This window comes from Strongylocentrotus purpuratus, unplaced genomic scaffold, assembly GCF_000002235.5.
Source record: "Strongylocentrotus purpuratus isolate Spur 01 unplaced genomic scaffold, Spur_5.0 spur5_scaffold_14, whole genome shotgun sequence".
Classification (NCBI taxonomy): Eukaryota; Metazoa; Echinodermata; class Echinoidea; order Camarodonta; family Strongylocentrotidae; genus Strongylocentrotus; species Strongylocentrotus purpuratus.
This window is the reverse complement of record NW_022145599.1, coordinates 664,672-687,547: the sequence shown is the minus strand read 5'-3', so window position 1 is coordinate 687,547 and position 22,876 is coordinate 664,672. Positions and strand designations below refer to the sequence as shown.

The 22,876-nt window shown below is 35.9% G+C and overlaps 1 protein-coding gene across 5 annotated transcripts; it reads right to left on the bottom strand.

Annotated features, from left to right (window-relative positions):
- Window positions 1-2,150: 2,150 nt before the first annotated feature.
- LOC753178 lies at window positions 2,151-22,793 on the bottom strand. Of its 5 annotated transcripts, none has more exons than XM_030983913.1 (26): window positions 22,591-22,793; window positions 21,043-21,194; window positions 19,789-19,935; window positions 19,166-19,336; window positions 17,964-18,732; window positions 17,475-17,616; window positions 16,505-16,602; window positions 15,737-15,804; window positions 14,480-14,530; window positions 13,417-13,425; window positions 12,613-12,706; window positions 11,847-11,881; window positions 11,320-11,544; window positions 10,724-10,923; window positions 10,276-10,346; window positions 8,820-8,878; window positions 7,935-7,991; window positions 7,321-7,377; window positions 6,851-6,926; window positions 6,584-6,690; window positions 5,724-5,903; window positions 5,014-5,143; window positions 4,157-4,239; window positions 3,596-3,721; window positions 2,843-3,021; window positions 2,151-2,403 (listed from the first exon to the last, which is right to left on the bottom strand). In XM_030983913.1, the coding sequence occupies exons 2-26, from the start codon at window positions 21,181-21,183 to the stop codon at window positions 2,202-2,204; spliced, it is 3,477 nt and encodes a 1,158-aa protein (XP_030839773.1). In that variant the 5' UTR covers window positions 21,184-21,194; window positions 22,591-22,793; the 3' UTR covers window positions 2,151-2,201. The 5 variants fall into 5 exon arrangements, with proteins under 5 accessions (XP_030839773.1, XP_030839772.1, XP_030839770.1 ...); XM_030983912.1 differs by having other exon boundaries at window positions 6,584-6,685; window positions 6,846-6,926; window positions 22,591-22,792; XM_030983910.1 differs by lacking the exon at window positions 6,584-6,690 and having other exon boundaries at window positions 6,744-6,926; window positions 22,591-22,787.
- Between the last annotated feature and the right edge of the window lie 83 nt (window positions 22,794-22,876).

Sequence of the window (22,876 nt, the reverse complement as noted above, 5' to 3'; positions counted from 1 at the left end):
GGTACGCACCATATGGTATGAGGGTTGGTTTCCGTTGGGATAATTGCATTCTATTTTTTAACCCCAAGATCTGTGCATGCCAATGCCATATTCATGGTTTATACTAATGACCACGCACTACTAAGGATGATCCCTACACACTTTCATATATGAAAGGTAAGGAGAAAATCTGCAAATATAAACTTTAAGTACACTTTCTTGTACTCTACCTTTATCTATTAAATTAGTGACAATTTATATTTTGTATTACTCCTCCTCTGATATTCTCTTTTTTTTCTTTCATGCCTCATCTTTTCCATTTATCTTCTACACACCATATGGCCAAGTTTATCAAAATACATGAATGAGTCTGTTTGTGTAACCTTGGTAAAAAACGCATGAAGACAACCAATTTAAGAGCTAGAAGGTAATAAGTACCAAATTCTGATTTCATTTACTTATCCTGACGTTCACACAGAACTTGAATGCTATTCACATCATCTCCATGTTCAAGACAAAGGACACAGATGATGTGGATTGTCTTAAATAATAACTTCATAGGTCATCAATCTAACCTTAAAAGAATGATTATTTTCCTTTTTTTTTTCTTGACAATCAAGAGCGTGAAATTGAATTGATCAAGTTCATGGGCATTATTCTTTTTATTAGGATGGGGGTATATCAATACCTGACTGTTGATAGTGTGCTAAGGTTAAAATTACCTTAGAACCAACAATAGCTACTACCAAATTGCTCCAATCTCGGACGTCCAAAAAAAGAGGGGGGAATAAAAAAGTATTTTATGTATGTATACAACTTACCACTGATTCAATCAATATATCTCTTTTGTTTTGTAAGTAATGGTGTAAAATGTGAAGTATTAAAGAACAAGATGAATTGAAAATAGAAAGATCACTCCTTTAGAGTTGAAAATAAAGCAGCCTCATATGATACAAACTTCACAAATAAAGAAAAAAAATATCTTCTCTTTTGAAGAATCTGCAGTCGGCAAAAAATAAAAAAGATCACTGCAAATCAGCAATAAAAAGCAATATCAAGATAAGTGAAAGACCTAATACTAGTTTGGTCCAGGGCGTAAGGGTCAAGACCATGACATAATTCATAAACCATGCATTGTTGGATATTATTTGGAAGTACAACTGAACCCTAGAGAGTCTATCCAAGCCACATTTAAGTAGTAATCACACACATAGGGTTAAGGGTTTTAGCACTTATTCAATCACTATTTTATGTGTTCAATATACAAAGTATTACAATAATGATGAATGTAATGTAATCTGCTATCCCAATGATTATTACCCCCACCCCATCCACTGCAATTTACTCTCCAATACCACATTTACTCCAATTACAGTGGGATTATAAAGTGGTTTTAATTACTCCACTATAAATCAAATCAAAAGAATGCAGAACTAAACCCTAGCCTATTACCTACATACATGTTTGTATGCTATGAAGGCATTTCACCTAGATTAGTCTCCATCAACCCAGGTGTCATAAATGAATGCCAGGTAAGAAATTCACAAAATGCTAAATACGCTAATATGCAGGCACAAAAGCTAAACAAAAGCCAGGATAATATTGGCAAACACCTTGAAATAGACTTTCTAGATATATAGATGGCGCTCTACAATTATATCTACCCCTTTCCACTTTCAGATCTCTACTCCACAAGAAATCCTAAATATTTTCCCAAACAATATAAAGCATACATGTACCTCATTGAAACAATAGTATGAATATAATAGGGATATCATAGTGGGACTAAATAAGCGCTTCTTTCCCGCCAGTATAGAGAGCACTGACATTGTTACCCCAGCATTGCTACCTTATAGGTCACTCAAGCATTCAAGAAATTCCCTTCTATCAGGGCCATTACTTTATCTGCATGGAGAGCCATTGGACTGTTTTGAAGGTACCAAGTGTGGGTAATTTTATGAATGCCTGAACAAAATGATGTGTATTATTTGTTTTATAAGATTACATTTTATTTTTTTAATAACATGATGTTTTATAACATGATTTTACTAATGACCGGTCATTAGAATTCGATAATGACCGGTCATTATCCAAATTAAATGCCTGGTCACGTGTATACCAGTCATTTGATTAGGATCCACGTCATCATCTTATAAAGAATGGTATCTTACCAAGAGACACCCATGCCATGCCTTGGACTTCACACAACATAAATCCTTACTTCAGATAGATTGATTGACAGATTTAGAATTCCTTCTCACCACCACCTTCTTGAGGAGAGGAGTGTTTGATCTCTTCCTACTCACTGCTGTCACCACTGAGCTAGCTGGAATGGATGGTGAACGTGATGGAGTCCTACGAGGGCTTCTGGCGGAAAGCCTTTGCTTAATGGCATTCAAGGTCTTCAGGGCTTTCGTTGATTCTCTGTTTGGGAAAAAACATATCTCGGTGAGTTACATCACACTTGACATACAAACAAGTTTGGAAGAAATAACATAACTCACACAAAAGCATGAGCATCAATCCCTATGCATAACTTTTCATTAATATGTTTTCTTGAAATAAAGAAACCTGTTTAATGGAGGTAATTCCTATTTAGTTTCACATGTCATTAAAAGGACATGATATTCAACCATTTTTGGTGTTGCTACTTCGCTCAAAATTCTAATTCTCTCCAATATACAAGAACCTGCACATATGCATTACAGTTTTCTAATACATTAAGAAATTTTAAAGGAAAAAAAAAAAGTTTTCTATATATATACAATATAGATTGTCAAGTGCACAGTACATCATGTGCACATGAACAGTGTTGTACACAGACTGAATATTTAGAAGGGCAAGTTTAATGTTGTATTCTGACCTTGACAGTGCTCCCTCGTTTCTCTCCACACTCTTGAGAGCTCTCATGACCTTGATGTTTGTAAGACCAAGGTCAGCTAGAGTCCTAATCACCTGGATCCTCACGTATTCACACGAGTCTAGCTCCAGCATCTCAAGGAGCTGACGCTGGATGCGCTCTGATTTCATCCCTATAACACCCTGCAAGAAAAGCAAAAGGAAAAGGAGTAATAAATATTCACACTATGGTTTTTTTTGTATATTTTGTTATTGCTATTGTTTATACCATGTTACTTTTCCCTTAACTGGGAACTAATCCATACAAGTTTTTATAAACTTTTTTGTAGTTTCTGTTTTTCTCTTACTATATTTATTTGCCATTTTTGTATATATAATAATATTGTTTTTATGCTTGAGAAGATTAATAAATTGAACTAAATTGAAACTAATTTTGCACACACTGCACTAAAAGTACATAATACTCCCAGGTGAAATAGTTCTATGATGAAGGTATATCGAAATGTAATCACAATCAGTTTGGTGTACTAACAAGGTAATCAATATTAAGTATACACCAATTGTTTTTCCTCCTCTGGCTAGATTGTGGATAATTTTTTCCTGAAATGCTAGAAGAGCACATAAGCAAGTTACAGTCAAAACTGTGGTTACTTTTTCTTAATTTTTTTTTAAAGAACTATTTTGCTCTACTTGCTTCTTGGTCACCTTGCTACCCACAACTATGATTTCACTCCATAGCACAATAAACGTTTCTTACCACAGCTAATACACCATGAGCTCTTTCATCATCTTCCTCATCAAACAATCTCTTCTCTACCAATTCACAGAGCGTCTCTTTCAGGCCTAGAGATGTCATCATGTTAGCGATCTCGCTTCGAACCTCCTGCAAAAATAGAATAGGTCAATCAAGTTAGACATGGCACAAGCTATGCATGAATCTATCTGGGTATACTGATGTTTGTAATGCCTGGCTTGTTTATTGATTCCAAAGTATTGAGGATGGCTTGGTATATAGAGAACATTCTTGTCTATTATACTGCATACTTCTGTAATTGATATGGTATAGAAAATCAATAATGTGAGGCTCAATACCATATCCTGAACAAAAGGTGATTTATGAAACCTAACAATTATACAGTAGATGCTGTGTATCTTTCTGAATTCTTCATATGGTAAAGGTTTGCAACTAGGGGAAGATATTTTGCCCTTTTGAGAGTTCCCATCTATTGTGAGCCATAATTCATCAGGAACTAAATCATAAAGATGGAATTATCAAGTTTGACGGAGATGGATAAGACCTGACTGGTCAGTTACTTACCCTACTAGGATCATCATAGAGCCGTTTGTCTGCTATGCTGAATATCATCTTCTCATCATCTTCATTAGCCATGCACTTAGACCCTGAAATACACAAAACGATTTACAATAATCTTCAAAATAATATATGTACAACCATAATTTACTGAGGGAACTTTCAAATGCTCTTTTGGTCTTCAATATAACCTTACTTTATTAATTTGATCACTTTGATATCAGCATTTATTGGGGCAAGTAATAAAAAGGGTATTTGTTCAAAGATCACCATTACTATGTACCAGACTTTGTGACAAAGCATACCCGAAGTGGTGGCATTGTGCCATGTAAGCAATATGTGATTGTTTACAAGTTTAATCTGTAGTGACTTGTATATATGAAAAGGTTAAACACATATCAATGAATTCAATTAACACAATACAGAAAGTGCAAACTATAAGAATGGTCAAAAAAGAAAAAAAATATCTCTATAGTCCCTATGCACTTTTGGGAATAGAGAAAGAGAAAGGATTGGTAGATAGGTCGAAAAGTAACCTGCATATAAATTCAATTTTTGAAACCAACTCTAATAACAATTAGTGACATTAAATAGCAACATTTCTATACAACTGTCATGACTTAGAATGACAGAAAGAGAGTTAATGCCTTTGAAATGTGGTGCAGTCGAAGGAAAACGGGGTAGAGGTCGTCCACCAATATCTTGGACTGATGATATCAAGAAATTGTCTGGACAAGGAATGTAAGGTGTAACACAATTGGCAGGTAAAAGAGTTGCATGACATGCTCTTGTGAAGACCACAGCAGCGCTTTACAGCACCACCTGAAGTTGATGATGATGATGATGATGATGTCATGACTTACCGATATGAACAAGAAGCTTTGCAGCGGCTGCTCTGTACTTCCATGCTGATGAATACTGGAGTTGATGTAAGACCATCTGGACCACAGCAGGCTCGGAGGCATGCATCTGACGTACCAAGATCTCAAGAGACTGATAAGCCATAGAGATGAATCAAAATGAAACGTGTTACAATAGTATTTGCATATTTCATACTCTTAAAGGCATCATTTAACAATGTTAAATCTTAGATGCATGGCCCTACGTTATCTACGTGTTATCAGTGTCTTTGGTATGGTGTAATATTTAAGCCCTAACAAAGTTGCACTTCAAAATGATCATGAAGTGCCTCAAAAAAAAAACTTTGAGTGACCCGTTTTACCATACTCATTTTCCCCAGTAGACTGTAGTGTTATAAAAACCCGTTAGGAAAACAAAAAATATTTATTATAGTCAAACCTGTCTATAATGACCGCCCAAGGGAAACAGAAAAAGGGGCCACTGTAGACAGGTGGCCTTTCTAGACAGGTTTTACAATACACTTATCTCTCTCATGGGAGATAATATTCATGGCCACTATAGACAGGTGGTCCTTATAGAGAGGTGGCCACTAATAAACGTTTGACTGTAGTTAACTACTTAACATGAAATTAAGTTTAATGAAACAAAGATTACAATTATGATGATTATGACGCTAACACTGGAGAAAGAGGAAGTCTTGATGAGAGCTTACCCTAGCAGTAACATTGATGTCCTTACTATCAAGACTTCCCATGAGTTTGATCTTAGCTTGTTTGTCAGGTACACACAAACATCCTAGACATACAGCACAATCAAAACCAAGGTCTCCTTGATTCTCCGCTCCACAAATCTTCTTGAGTGTCTCAACCAGCGCTCTATTCTGAGGCTCCGTCTGCAGTGGAGAAGAGGTGATAACAATCAAAATGACAAACCCTTGAATTTATACCCAGGATGATAACAAAGAAAGCAGCTTTCAGAAGGTCACCTTTGGCTAAATATTTATCCTAGAGAGGATATGATCTATGTATTTGTGTCTGCAGTGGTAGTTATTGACATTACCAAATGACACACTTCAGCACTGTGGTGACACTGATGAAAATCATTAACTAACTGATAACAAGAAATGAATGGTTTCTCTATTAAGCCTGGGATTTTTTTAAATTTCTACAGAGAACCAAATTTTTTAATTATATATTATGTTACCAATTCAAATTCATAAATTGTATCTGTGCATGACTATGTCTTTGCAGTAGTGTAATTGCTACAATGCTACCGGTTCTCTTCTGATGTACTGCTACTCTGCATGTATCACAAATGATCCAAACACTATAGTAACAGGTGTGAAACCATTCAAAATGGGTAAGAATACTATATGAATGCATTGATTGTACTAGCTGTAATGGCCGGCTCACCTTACTGAGGAAGGCTGCACCCCTGGCTTTGATCATACTCTCAACCAGATCTCTCTTGGCCTGATAACTACCGTCCTTTAGATACTGGACAATGAGCTTGACCACTGGTCAGAATACGATATGAATGCATTGATTGTACTAGCTGTAATGGCCGGCTCACCTTACTGAGGAAGGCTGCACCCCTGGCTTTGATCATACTCTCTACCAGATCTCTCTTGGCCTGATAACTACCTTCCTTTAGATACTGGACAATGAGCTTGACCACTGGTCAGAATACTATATGAATGCATTGATTGTACTAGCTGTAATGGCCGGCTCACCTTACTGATGAAGGCAGCACCCCTGGCTTTGATCATACTCTCCACCAGATCTCTCTTGGCCTGATAACTACCTTCCTTTAGATACTGGACAATGAGCTTGACCACTGGGACTGTCCATTCGCCGATGGACATCAGAGATCTAGCTGCTTCATAGCGCACTCTACCGTCATCATCATGATCAAGCTGAGGGAAAACATGAAGAAATTATACATTCTGAATCAGCAACCCATTTACTTGATGGAATGCTACCTGCAAATCAGGCATTTCATAGGCTGGTTGCCATAAATCATACAGTTTGATGATCTAATATTTACATATTGATCTGGAGGAATGATGAATACTCAGACAAACTCACAAGCATTATAATTACCAGAGCTCAAGATATGTAGAGTAAGCTTAATTCATATTTACAAAAAAATCCAGACTAATAAAAATAGTATACATGTCTCATACATTTTTGACAATATAAGAATCGCTTTCACTTCTTGTAATTTGCTTGATTTACCTCCACTTAAATTTAAATAAAATAATCTTCTTCATGAGCACATTTGAAGTTTGATAAAGTGATTTGACTTACCCTGTCAGTAAGAGCTTCAATGACTGAGTCCTCTATAACATCCAACTCTCCAAGATGCTGTTAGAGTTATACAAATAAAAAAATATGTGAGGCTACTGGATTATATCTTGGAGACAAACAGAAAGATGAGACAAGGAAAAGCATAGAAGAAGAGATAGAGAGTAGAGTTTGACAGAGGAATTACAGGAAAGGTATAGAGATAGACAAAGAGAGAATTAAAAGGGAGCTAAATAAAGAGAAATAAACAAAGAGAAACAAAGAAAGAGAAATAAGAGTGGGAAAAAAGGGAAGACAAAATCAGACACTGGAGGGGGGGGGGGGAGAGAATAAGACAAACTAAAAAACAGAAACACAAAGAAAAGGATAAAGACAAATAAATAGAGAAAGTAAGAAAGGAATTTATAAAGAGAAAGTGGGATAGAAAGAGACATGGAGAAAACGAAAAGCAATTGTACCAAGGGACAAAAAATGAAAGGGTGGGAAAGAAAAAAAAGCAATGGTGAGGCCAAAGAGATAAAAATACAGAATAGGGAAAAATTCTTCGAAGGAAACTGACAGATCAAAACAATATGAAGATGAGATCAGCAAAAAAAAAATCTTTAACTTAGACTCACCCTAGCAGCATCTCGTCTCTCTACCACACGATCAGATGCTAGCATTCCAAGCACATGCTGAAACAAAGAAATGAGAGAAATGAATTAATCATCATTCAAAAACCTCCTCTAACAAAACAGTTTGAAACTAGAACAGACTGGAGACTTAGAAGGCTTGTTTAGTATTTATAATAATAATAATACTCAGTTTTTATAGCGCTTATTACAATCACTAAGCGCTTCCAAGCTTGAAGATTACTACCCCGGCTTTAGCTGTGCTGCAATTACGGCGCTCTAGCATTTCAAAGAATTAATTCCTGCCAGGTACCCATTTACATCACCTGGGCACTTACAAATAAACAAGAAAAACTAGAATATTCACAGTCTCACTCTCTCGTTAACTCTTTCTTTCTCTCTTCCTATATTTCTTATATGGAGTAAACTTCCTAATTCAACAACATTCCTTAAAGGTAAAGACCAGTTTTGGAAGCGCCCCCCTCTCAAAAAAATGAAATGGAAGCTCTTATTACCAATCATGTGAAAGAATATGTTTTGACTAATACGTGATCATACATATTTTGCAGAGAAACCGCCTACTAATTGATATATTTGGTAAATTATTATATCTATTTGGACGTGTTGGATATAATGCACATGTCACGCACGTGTGCGTAGTCCCATATATATCTTTCTGTGTACAGTGCTTGTAATTTTACCAAGACTGGGCCAAATTTCTTATCATTTTGATGATTCCAGAACCTTGCAGTACACACTAATACTTATATGCTAGATGATCAACCTTTTCTGATCGATTCCACAACATTTCTTTCACAATGCAATCTCATGACCATCATTATCTTTAATCTAAAGTTCCTTGTTGAAATGTAGATAAGTGTACTGGCCTACCTCTACTCTCTTCCACCTTGGTTCGTCTTTCTCTAGCAGCTTTCCAGATCCCTGATGCTCTGTGGATGACAACATGATACCAACATCAAGCTTAAACTCAGAAAATCAAATACAACTTCATTTTCAACCAAACGGATCATGTATTTGAGACTTGCGTTCAATTTTCTGAGTTGCCTCATTTACACGCAACTCTTCAGGTAAGAGCTAGGGCCCTGGTCCCTATTCTGTATGGCATATTATGCTAGCAGCCAATCAAATGCAATGATTTAGTTTATATCTATTATTAGAACTTGTTATCAACAACAACTTTAATGAAACAAGGCCCTGAGAAGTCTAAGATGTTCCCCATGAGCAAAGAATGATTTCGAGAGAGAGAGAGAGAGAGAAGGGGGAGGGGGAGGAAGAGAATGATTATAAGATTAGATTCATATTAAAACTCAGCTGTGCCATAGGCAGTTTTAAATGCCAAAATCCTTTATATATGCAATATTCTTGGACTAAGCGAAACTAAGAGAATTCTGTTTTTGTTTTCAAGACGGGCTAATGAATTTTGAATTTTCTCAAAATGAACATTGACAAAAAAAAACTTGAAAAAGAACATACTGTATGTCATGAAATCAAAATTGTGAAACATGTTTGAAATGTTAATGGCAGTGTAAGGGTTAAATATGGCTAATCAATTGTGCATTGATCCTAGTTCCCTTCTCATTCAATACAATGATCCTCCCAACATCCTCAAACTGATTACTAGTACAGCATATCAATTTCAATTTCATTTATTTCCACAGGTTCATAAAAGACAATATAAATTACAATCAAATATAAAAGCATTACAACAAAAGATGAACCTGCAGAGGGGGTGATAAAAAACCACAGAGGTTTATCGGGGATCATCCCCTGCTTAGAATTACAATATTGAAATACAATAGTTTTGTTTTAATTAAACAATAACACATACAAAAACATATATAGATATTACATGCAAACCTATGTGTGGGGTGAGTAGTAGTGGGTTGGTGGTAGTTTAACCGTACTTTTCATTTCACTTGTTTTGTAAAGCGCTTAGAAACTGTACTTGTATACCAGCGCTATATAAATCTTAATTATTATTATGTTATTATTACCAAGAAATACAATATATAGAGGAAATGAATGATATACAGGAAGAAATATTGAGAAAAATAGAAACATATCAATTCCTTCAGATTAGAAAAGCAGGGCAAGGGAAAACAACTTGGCTAGGAAATGAGAGTCTTGGAAATCTGCAATCAAAACCCATAATTGCATTCATATACCCAGGCAGATAAGATTAAATGGGCTTTTTGAAATCTTATACTCCTTGCATTATGGATTTATATATGACAAAAGCTATACATGTTATCCATCACGTCAAAGGTGATAACATCCAGAGTGAGGTATCGAGAGAGAAAGTTCAAAAAGAATGAGAAAGTCTTACTTGACCCCATAAAAGCAGAGATTTGAGCCGTTGCCATGGCGTTGGCCACTGCGACGTTCCTCCATCTTCTCCTACAGAGGAAAAAGGGTGGACAACAAGATTAATTAGATATATCTCTCCCAAACTAATGCAGACTAAATCTATCATTTAAAATGTTTTGGGAATAAATCATGCTTCAAACCATTTCAGTCACGTCATGTCACATATGTATGCAGAACACTGTACTCATTTCATGGTACTCCTTTCATGAAATTTCAAGTTAGGGACTCAGCTCCTGGTGAACTACAAGTTTATGATCACTTGGAAATTTTTATTTTAAAGGGGACGACATATTTTTAGAGGTAGTTCTAATTGCCACAAAAAATTGACATTTACCTAGTTATTTAGGGAGTATTTGAGAATGTATGAATGACAAAGCAGTCTATTGTAAGATGAAGATTGTGCTTACATGACTAGAGCCCCTCCTGCCTGCTTCTGAAGGGCACTCTTAGTACTCTTCTTTCGTTTACTCTCCTTGCTCTTATAAACGAGGAGGTTGGTTTCCTTGGCAACGTTCATCTGATTGACGATTCTCAGCGATCTCTCTTTACCATCAGGATCATCACCATTCCAATCATTGGATATCCGAGGGTAAAACTTCTCATGATTCTACAGGTGGAAACATGATCAATGTTAATCAAACAAGATAGATTCTAAGCAAATCTGAGAATAATCTCATATAGCTAGGCTACAAGGGTTCATTCTCCTTTTGCCCTTTTTCAGCATCTTCTGGGTAATCTCACATGTTTCCTTTGTAATTTTACCTATTTTCACTCTTCTCCGTCTTTCTCTCTCTCTGTTACTCCCTTCTTCTGCCTCACTCTCCCCATATTCATCTAAATATTGTTCAAACTCTCTCAATTGTCTATTTCATCCCTATTAACTTATCATTCTAAATGTCTTTATTTTGTTTGTATTAGAGCTTCCCTACATCTATATCATACATGTTAACCTGCTATGTATATTTCTTTCTAATAATTGCTAATCATCTCTGTTCATACTTACTGTCCTAGTGAGTGGTAGTACAGCAGGTGGTGGGACAGGTTTAGGATGATAGACCAGCATGGGAGCACTGGAGCTGATAGCAGTCCTAGGAGGACTCGCAAAGGGCATCGGAAGAGGCTCTTCAAACTCTGTCATAGACTTAGCAACAGATCTAGCTCTGATCATGGACATCTTAGTCTGAGGGCGGGTCTTGTCTCCCTTAATAGGAGGCTTCCGAGACTCCATCTGAAATGATATCATCAATGGATCAGTAAACAGAATCACTATCAATAATTCAATTACAGAATCTTTAGGAAAAGCCATATATTACATGTTGCTCTGACCATAGATATCACTGTCTAATGATCTATGACAGGGTCTCTCTATTGAAGATATTTGGGGCTATCAAAGAATTACTATAACATGTTTTAAAGTTACTAATTGCATTGGGCTTATAAAGAACAGGATACATTCTCAAATAATTGGTGCCATTCTCAACCCAAGAGCATGTAACAATGACATGCATAAATACAAGACATGATACTCACTTGAATAGGCGATGAACGTGCAGACCCAACCGAACCTACACGTGATACCGAAAGAAATGTAAAAACAATGATTACTGTATTGACCAGAAAGTGTTACTTGATATGACCAATCATCCTCCCCACCTCCCTTTCCTCTCTTGACTTATTAGCATTTTTAGTATATTTTTAAAACCTCTCTACGTATTCATGCATACATTCTCTTTTGCACTGGCTTTATATTTCACCACTAAGCAACTTATAATGTGACAAACATGTGATGTTCATTATGCTTTCCCCTACAGTCAATACTCTACAAGAGATAATACCTGATTTCCAAGTATAAGGATTTATTAAAGGTTAATTGAGCTACATTTTCAGGACCTGTATTTAATATTGAGACTGTTACCTGCTCAATTAATGCATTGTTTCTTTAAAAATCAATATCATAAGATGATGACGTGTATCCTAATCAGATGGATGGTTGAAAGCATACATGTGACCAGGCATTTATTTTGCCTACCGCGTAAGTTGGATAATGACCGGTCATTATCAAAATTATGTTATAAAACATCATTTTTTTTAACAAAGAAAACACTAAAATCTTATAAAACAAATAACACACATCAATTTGTTTGGACATTAATAAAATTACCCATACTTGGTACCTTCAAAACAGTTCAAATGCCCGAGGCGATAGTTAGACTGTTCCAAAGGTACCTCGTTTGGGTAATTCTTACTAATGACCTCACTGCTGTGTATCATTTGTATATTAACCTATCTTACTTACCGTCAATATGGCTGAGGTAAGCTCCGTCTGCAGCATCTTCCATCTTACCCCAGATGTCATGAATCCTCTCTGCTATCTTATCTAACGCTACTTTCTATTATCATCATAAAACAAAAAGAAACATGGGCTTAATATTGTATAACATGTTGAATTTATCTGCGATTACTAAAATGGAAATAAGAATAACAAGGAAAAATTTTAACATAAACCAGAAGTTATACATGCATGTAAGGTTTTTATTGTGTGATATGTTTTTTTATTTACTTGTTCAATTGTACAATGCTAGGTTTATGGGTTTTTTAAAGTTAAATTTATATACTTGCTGAACATAAATGTTACTTTTATTTTAGAGTTATTGGCCCTCTTTCATAAAAATAGTTTCTGTTTGAAAATGATAATAATAATAATAAAACGGTGCTGATAAAAAGCTTTCCGCCGAAGTCTCTAAGCGCTATAACAAACAATGACAAACAATAATATACCAAACAAAAGTAATTGATTAAAAAACACATCAACAGTTCATAGCTACATGACAGTATACTTAGAAAGAATTATCATCATCATAGAATCCTACTTTTTTACTACACTGTATGACAAGAGTTTGTTATGAGCATCCTAAACATCTTGCTTATACAATAAATCAAAATCCCTGGATCGAGGACTTACCAAAAATCTAGCGAGCTTTGATTGACATTGCATCAAAATTTATTTATAGAAGTATTTTTTGCTCAACAATTAAGTAATTATTTTAACAAAATCCTGCATCTTTAGTAAGAAAAATGAAAAAAAGGCATTGAAACTTACTCCTTCGATCTGCAGGAAATAATGGTGGAAGCCATGCACAGAGAGAGAGAGAGAGAGAGAGAATATGGGAAAAGAAAAACACGCACATGCCATGAGTAAGAACATGATAAAAACTACTGAAAAAGGAACAAAGAATTCATTGTGTTTTCTGCTTACTACATTGTTACTTCTAAAAGAACAAAACAAAAACTTTAAGTACACTACTACAACACAATCAAACTTGGGCAAAATAAAACACTGTGTTTTCAACCATAACATCAATTCATACATCATCAGATATTTGTTGGTCAAATGATATAGGACTGATACCACACCGAGTCAAATAATGTTATATTTGGGTCAAAGGTCATAGACTGGAGTCCCCTTTTTATCTATCTTTAAAAAATGTATTTCCAGAATGTGAATCTATCATGAAAAATCAAATAGTCCTCTATTACACTGTATGTATTTATGAAGCACATTGATATAAAACATACATAAATAATTAAAATATCAATTAGTGTCAACTGTATTTGGGTTTCGACAACCTTTCCTAACTTAGCAATTTCACCACACAACCATTTTTGATTTGTTAATAGATTATAAACAAAAGAGTGTTTCATTATTACATATCATTAATTAAGTACAGAATCCCACTGTTACAACACCATATTTATGACCCGTACATTGATTACTTGAAAATCCTGTGCTACGAGAAAGGGGAAAGGTAAATTTATTGAGGTTAGTAGAAAAAGTTAGTAGAAAAATATATATTACAACAGAAACGATCATTAAATTGAGAAAAATTAAAGAGATGGGAGGCAACAAAATCATATTAGGTAATACAACAGTTGAGATAAACTTAACAAGAGGAAAACATTATCATATAACCAACTCACAGAAATGAAAACTGAGAAATATTAAATGATATTAGAAAGCAAAGTTTCAATTCTATCTGACAAAGTAAAGATTTAGCCCAACAACCACCATATCAAGTTTTATAATCTCGAATACATGTAATTATTATAATCATGCATTGCTAGTTTTACATAAAGCATGCATAATTTGTATGAATTAAACTAACAAGTTCTTCAGCTTTAGCAGTAACAGGGCGCAGGGGCAGGAGTTTGGCCATCTAGGGGTGCAAAGCAACAAACATATCATTTAAGCTCTCCAATCAGAAAAACAGTGATTAGATTAGCAGTGTCATTGGGTGGGGGTATTGAAAGTAGTTCAAAGTAAGAAAATAGTACTCCTTATTTCTGTCACTGTAGAAACATACCGGACATATTTCTTGAAACTTATATTTTGAGAAGTCATAGCTACAAGGCTACTTTAAGTCTGCAAACAACTACCTAGTACATCAAACTTGTCCCTTATTGACCCTGAAAGTCATTTTAAATCCCTGTTTGGTCTTCACAGTGAATTTGGATAAGAGACTATATTTAGTCCTCTGCAAAGGGTGGATTGGACTCTTGGAGTATAGTATATGACGGGTTTTTTGACTTAACGAAAAGAAGTGTTCAAAACAAATTCAATTTATAAAAGTAAGACAATTAGAATTGGAGTTCATCAATTGAGGTCAATTCTCTTGATAACTTGGAAAGTATAGAAGCTAAAAGCTCAATCATCATAAATAATCTTTAATATTTTATTTCATGGGAATTATAAATCCTGAGAAATTCAATGACACTGCCTTTCAGACTCTCAACTCTCAACTCATATTGTAAGACAAATACAGTAAAACCTGCTTTAGTGACCACCTGTCTACAAAGACCAGATTTGTTGTTTCCCTTGAAAATGGTTTCTCATTGAAACAAGAACATGTCTACAACGACCACTTTTTGTGATTCCCTTGGGTGGTCGCTATATACAGGTTTGACTGTAACAGCAATGGCAACAATTAAAGCAAAGCAAACAACATACAATTAGATGTGCTCACAAGTGCTAAAACGAAAATACTCAAATGTATTCTCATAAGATGATTTCCATCAGAAAGATATCTCATCCAGTATACTACAGTAGATGTGATCAGTCTCGGTTAAGTCATAGAATAATCTCTCAGAAAATGAATAAAACTGCACTCAAAATGTTTCTGTCTTAGTCTTTCCCTTGTGATCAATTCCATTAGTGTCCTTTGATACACATGCAGTCCATTATTATACATAATGCAAACAAAAACATATAAATTTAGAAGATCAAACATTGAAAGGTGTTTAGAAATGTATCTGTACATTGCTTTTAGTTTAATGAGACCAAAACATATATTTCAAAATATTTCTTTGCAATTGCATTACACAGGCGTTAAGTTTTCAGAAAGTAACATATATGTGACACTTACATGAACATCAGACATCTGCTCTCCTTTCTTGATTGGTATCCATGGCAACTCAGCGGCTATCTCAGGAGCTACAGTCAAACAAAAGATAAGTGTTATACAAATAAGACAACTCTAATCAACTGGTATTGATGAAACCATGTGTAAAACATACATGCTGAAATGTACATATTAAAGACCTTCAATACTACTGGGCCAGAAGGAATTAGACCACACAGCGAGGTCACTGACAGGTGGCTATCTCATTAACTCAGCTCTCAACTAACATAAGTAAAAGAGGATCATGGAGGACCAAAAGGCACCGGTTGGGGAAGTTATCTATATTGAGGGAGCAAGTAGCTACACCTAGGACAGTGGGGCTTTAAACTATAGGCATTAAGTACAGTAAACCACATTTCCGTTCAATTGGGAATATCAAAGCGTAGCACCGAAACTAAGGCAGTGATATAAGAGCACTGTGGAAATATTCATAAATTCGTCGCTGTTTTCACGAAGTGACGGTAGTGAAAAAAAAATTGCATTCACTTTGCGTTACGATTTTCCTCACTACCGTCACTTCGTGAAAACAAGGACGAATTCATGTAAACATCCATCAAATGAGACAAGAACATCTACAGTACATCTCATTATTGTGAATATTATCAAGATAAGATAGATGATTTGGTGAGGTAAAAATCATGTGTGTTTCACACAAGCAAATGGAGAGCTGATGAATCTATAGACCCAGTCCCTGAGCTTTAGGTTAAATAACTCAATGTGTGATACACTTACCTGGTTCTATGAATGATGAGCAGACAGCTAGACCAAGATTGTGATACGACATGGGATTCTCACGACTGATAGCTTCACGATGATCATTGTATTCAAACCTAACATCAAACAACAATATAGAGGCACATATTTTATATGAGCTCTGGAACAAGCGATATGACTCCTCCATGATTTTGTGAACATCATTTAAAAAATATAAACAAATGAACAAATGTGTTCAAGCAGACATTTGTCTTGTTTTAGCAACACGATTTGTATCACTATATTCATTTTTTATAAGGTCTTCCACCACTGATATGAAATTTATAACCATTACGACTAAAGTAATGAATTCCATGCATTCAATGACAACAAATAAAACACTAGCTGTGTTCAAATCTGTGGCACAATACATAAATGGCATAGCTACACTTAAGGCTTTAGATTGCAGTGGTTGAGTGGTTACATCACCGGACTGTCGATCACAAGGTCTGCGGTTCGAGTCGCACCGCGGCACAAACGTCCTTTGGCAAGACATTGATCTACATTTGCCACACTCAACCCAGGAGTTTTAAATTGGTACCTGGCAGGAATTCATTCCTTGAAATGCTATAGCGCAGTAATGGCAGCACAGCTAAATAGCAAGGGTAATAATCTCCAAGTTTGGAAGCGCTTATAGACTTAATTGTAATTCACGCTATATAAAAGCCGAGTATTAAAGACCGTCAATACTACTGGGCCAGAGGGGGTTAGACCACACAGAGAGGTCACTGACAGGTGGCTATCTCATTAACTCAGCTCTCAACTAACATAAGAAAAAGAGGATCATGGGGGATCAACAGGCACCAATTGGGGAAGTTTTCTATATAGAAGGAGCAAGTAGCAAGTAACAGTGGGTCTTTATTATCTCCTTGAGTATAAGATAGAGAATATCACACAGAGCATATTTATAACATGACTAAAGAATATTGAATGTTGAGTGACATCTTACTTGTGATGAGGTGATTCCCAGTATGCAGCTCCCTCATCGACCTCCTCTTCATCTTCCTCCTCCTTCTCATCGTCTCCTTGAGCTCCATCTTCTCTCTTGGAGACAGAGCTCACTGATGCTGTCTCTCTCGTGCTCTCAATTTCTACATCCAAATACAAGTAGTAGTGGTGGTTATTTTACCTGACAGCTAAGAAAGCAATAAATGCTTGTTAGTAAGCAACCAAAAGACCGATGACCTTAGGTCCTCTCTGTGGGACCTGGTAATAAGGATTAATGCCTAACCAAAGGGCACTAGCGCATCGACTTGATTTCGAACCCATGTCACCGGATTACGAGACCACTGCTCTATCGACTGAGCTATCGTGACTCCTAACAAACATACAAACAAATCCTTTCCTAAGGGGTTAAACTATCAGAACATAATACATATATCTACTACTTTATAACAACTACAATGTCATCATATGTTATAGTACTACAATAACTCACCCTCTGACAGAGCGGACTCCTGTGTCATGAAGACGCCATTTTCAATTCGTCCAAGATCTCCCTCATCCAGATCACTTCTTGTGCTTAGTTCACCAACTGTCTCCTCATCTTCATCCTCTTCATCTTCCTCATCATCGTCTTCAGTCTCTGTGGCTCTCCTCCCTTTACTTCTGATATCTTCACTGGAATCTTTGCTACTTTCTTCCACAGCCTGATTTCTTGTTTTTCCCCCACCCGGTCTCATCCCTCTCTCTCTTTTGGGATGACGTTTTAATTCCAGGGATCCATCTGTTTCCTCGTCTTCCGTATCCACGCCAACTTGATGCGACCTCATGGCCTGAATCCTGCCACCTTGTACATCACCACCACCGCCCTGTTCACCTCTTGCTCCTCTTGTTCCCCTCTCCCCCGCCCCTCCTGGTCTACCCCTGCTGCGGAGAGCCAACCGTTGCTTAGCAACCCATTCTCCGTCCCCTCCAGCCTCATCCCCAGTGCTCTGAGTCTCATCTGTCTCCAGACCCCTGAGATCGTTTCTCTGACGTCTGTGATTCCTGTTGAGACCTGGCCTGTCAATGTTCGTCTGTCCTCTCTCCCTTCCTCTTGATCTCATCACATCTCTCTCATCCTCATCATCTGTAAGATGACTTCTAGGAGGTTTGAGGATAGACTTGGGTCTAGATGAGTCATTAGTGCGCTTGGTCTGGTGTGTTCCTGCTCGACCTGCTCCTGGTCGAGTTTTCTTCTCTGTTACAAACCTTGGTTGTATGGGCTGTAATACATCAGACACACATTGAGTCAGGCCTTTAGAAAACTTTATTACTAGAAATAATCACATGGCCCAACACTTTCCTTTGAATGTTTTTAAAAAGCAACTTCATGTAGGTCGAGGCCTCTACCAATGAAAATAAGCACAATTAACTTATATTTGTACCAAACCTGACTAATTAATATGAACATTGTGGAAAAACAGAGTGCCCTTTCATAGAATAATAATTTCCTTAATTTCACTTGCGTGATAATCATAAAATAGTAGTCAAATAAATTTTTTCATTTTTAATTTAATGTTGAAAATTGATCTCTCTACATGATTTCTCGGCCAAAATGTTAAAAAATGCTAAAAAATGTTGCTTATGAATAAAAACCTTACATTCAAAGCCTGTTCATCTTGTTAAGTGAATAAAGTTGTGAATTGTGTTATTTACCAATGGAGAATTAAGCCTGAACTCATTCCTATAGCGACCAAGAAGATGTTCCATCCGGTCCTCTAGCCAGACAACCCTCTTCCGAGCAGCAGCAACATTACCCTGAGACTGAGCAGCTTGTTCTACCTCTACCTTGGCATAGAGTAGCTCTGCACTCAGCTTCCTCACCACCTAACGGGGGTCAAGATCATCAAGATAGTATTGACTTTAGGTCCACCATTGTCCACCTTTACAACTGCCACCAGGGGGTGTTTCACAAAGATCGTAAGTCAAACTTAACTCTAAGTTGGACTTAAACATTATGGAGAGCCATTTGTTGCCTTAAAATAAATACAAAAGCAAAAATTCAAGTTTTTTAGACTTTTCATAAATTCAAAATCAAAACCACCTTGAAAGAAAAGCTGCACAATATTATATTGTCTTATTATCACTGCAGTTATGATCAATATCATGAGTATCACCATACATACTATGGTACAAAGGCTGGGAACTAAAAGAATTTTTTTAAATGAAATAACAAACAAAAGCATATATTTGCTCAAACCATTATTATAATCTTCCTCACATGTATTTTCCTCCCAATTGAATTACCTCTTCATATCCCTCTCATCCCTCCTACCTACCTTGAGTATAAGAAGCATCTCATCACATTGTAGCTTGAGTCTATCAACCTCATTCACCCATCCTCTCTGTTCTCTAGGGTCCTTACATGATGACATCAACAACATCGCTTTCTCTAAGGCATCCTGAGTATCTTTCACTAACGATATCTGCAAAATAACCACAACATATATATATATATATATATATATATATTACAAATTCTGGTTCTGCTCATGAACAGCAGAAATTGGCTTAGTTTTTGATGATGATAAGAAATTTTTACCTATAATTCATTCCAGTCCACTTGCTTAAGTTCTGCCCTCCACCATTTGTGTCCATCCACCAGAAATGAATAGGTAACATTTTAACTTTAATTCAGACAACAAACTAGGAATTAAAACTACTTGGCCTGAGACACAAAATGCAACTATTTGAAGACTTTTTAATTGTAAAGCAAACATATAATTATCTGTATTCATATAAAAAAAAAAGCAAGCACATGCTTTAACTAATCTTCGAATGGATTTGATCTGAATTGTGAATTGAATTGATCTGAATTATAAATTGTACTTAATCTGAATTGTGAATTTATTTAACCTGAATTGTCAATTTAATCTAATCTGAATTATGAATTGTACGTGATCGGTATTTGAATTGAATTATTTTCTGAAATATGAATTGAATTTGTCTGAATCATGAATTGTATTGAATCTGAATTGTAAACTTAATTTAAACCGAATTATGAATTTAATCTAATTACTTAGTCTGAATTATAAATTGAATGTGATTTGATTTTGTTAATTTTATTTTAATCTGAATTACGAATTGAATGTGATCGGGATTTGAAATGGATTTGATCTGAATTACGAATTGAATTGGTCTGAATCTTTAATTGTATTTAATCTGAAATGCGAATTTAATTTAATCCGAACTATGAATTGAATTCAACTACTTAGTCTGAATTATGAATAGAATTGTAGTCTGCATGTTGAACTATCGCATTTGTTGTTACCTATGCTCAAGTTAAATGTTCTACTCTGTATCCATCTGTATCTTATTGATGTTTATAATTTGTAATCTTGTACTGACATGCAAATGAAACAAATTTCCAATCATTGGACAATAAATTTGAATATGAATTGAATATGAATATGAAACTATATCACTAAACAATCAAATAAAGTGTAAATGTTCATATTACTATAAATCATACTGGAGGTACTGGCTTGATTATCCAATGAGAAACGTGTTTGAACTGCAGATTTCTATCTTACCTGATCATCAAGAAGAATGTCTGAGCGATGCGCTACACGCTGAACTCTGGTTAGTGGTAGACCACTGGATATCTTTCTGGGTTTACCCACAAAACTCCTCTCCCTACATCTTGTGTGACGTGCTTCAGCTAACGTAGTCATATTTACACCATCTAAAATAAATAATTATATGATAATTGCAATATCTATATTAATATTTGGAATAAATAGTGGATTAATCTAACATTAATTTGTTATATTTTGGGGTAAAATACAATTTTTTTTTTGTCAAAAAAACTGTTCATTTACTGCAAGATTGCTGAAAGTAAAGACTGGGTATGATTACATGTGTATGCGTGTTTTCATAAAAACTTCAGAAACGATGGATCCACTGAGCTACGAAACACAACTGGTTAAAACACAGCCAGAATAGTAATGCACCTAGAATCTAGATCTACTACATCCAGTCTAGACCTAGACTACGTGTAGGGTGTCTGATCGCGCACCCGATGTTGTGTGCTAAAATCCTTCCCATAGAGATTGCACGCATCCCTATGCAGTCTACGTGCATTGCGCGATCATGCAAAATTGGTCAATGATTTTATGAACAAATTGAAATTCAAACCTTTATTGCTCGTGATCCTGAAGGTGAAACTCAATAAATGAGGTGTCATAATATGAAAGAGCTGGTTTTTCTCCATATTCCCCAAAGGGCCGCCATCCCCCCCCCCCCCAAAAAAAAATTATAAAAATATTTTGGTCAAAACAGCGATTAAAACGTTTAATGTTCCGGTTTTCATTCGTACGCGGTCCGAATGCATATATATGTGCAGTTGTTACGCAATGTAACCATGGTTTGGACCGAGTGGAGCTGAGCACACGCCTCCCTAATTAGCTGATCCAACAAATAAGGGGAAGGGTATTTTTAAGCTGTTGGGTGTTGGGGCGAGTGATCTCTTGGGGCTAGCAAAAAAATAAGTGCATAGGGTCTACTCTAAGGGGGGGGGGGGGGGGGCGCGGTTCAGGAAAGTTGCACATTTTGGAGCTAGGATGCAAACAACATTTCCATCGCTGTTTTATCCAAGATATTTTTAGAATTTCAGGGGTGCGGCCCTTTGAGGAATATGGAGAAAAACCTGCTTTTTCATATGACTCATATGAAAGAGCAGGTTTTTCTCCATAAACTATACTCTAGTCTAGATCTACACCTCATTTATTGAGTTTCACCTTCAGGATCACAAGGAATAAATCAAAGGTTTGAATTTCAATTTGTTCATAAAATCATCGACCAATTTTGCATGATCGCGCAATGCACGTAGCGTGGACTGAGCTTCGGGAGGGATTTTAGCACACAACATCGGGTGCGCGATCAGCAGACACCCTACTTAATGGAGAAGAAAAAAAAAAGGCAGAACAGGACACAGAAAAAAGTTTATGGGACTGAACTAAGAATGTTGTTAAGGACTTGTTAATGGTTGCTAAAGAAATAACATAGGTCAGTTACTATCAAATTTGTTTATCATCATTTATATAACTCTGACCTCATTACTCTTAAAAATATCAACTCACCATTTTCAAATTTACACCTTTTGAAATACTCACCTTTTGTCACTTTTTACCGCTGAAATGGAGGGCTTTCGCAGCTTTTCCGCACAAACTAAATTTTATAAACAAAGAGTCAATACCAGTCGTTTCATCGTTGCATAAAAATGTAGTCTGCAGTGAATTTGATAAGATCCGTCATTGCTAATGAGAATTGCAGTTTACTTTTTAAAAATATAGATAGATCTATATTTCTAAAATCGTTTTTCTAGGCATATGCTTTGTATAAACTTGAGTGGATGGTAATGTATTA

Coding starts and splice junctions, on each gene's coding strand:
- LOC753178 (XM_030983913.1), bottom strand. CDS start 21,183: ATGACTACGTTAGCTGAAGCACGTCACACAAGATGTAGGGAGAGGAGT. Junction 11,882..12,612: donor TTACCTCAGCCATATTGACG/GTAAGTAAGATA, acceptor TATCACGTGTAG/GTTCGGTTGGGTCTGCACGT. Junction 5,144..5,723: donor ACATCAATGTTACTGCTAGG/GTAAGCTCTCAT, acceptor ATGGCTTATCAG/TCTCTTGAGATCTTGGTACG.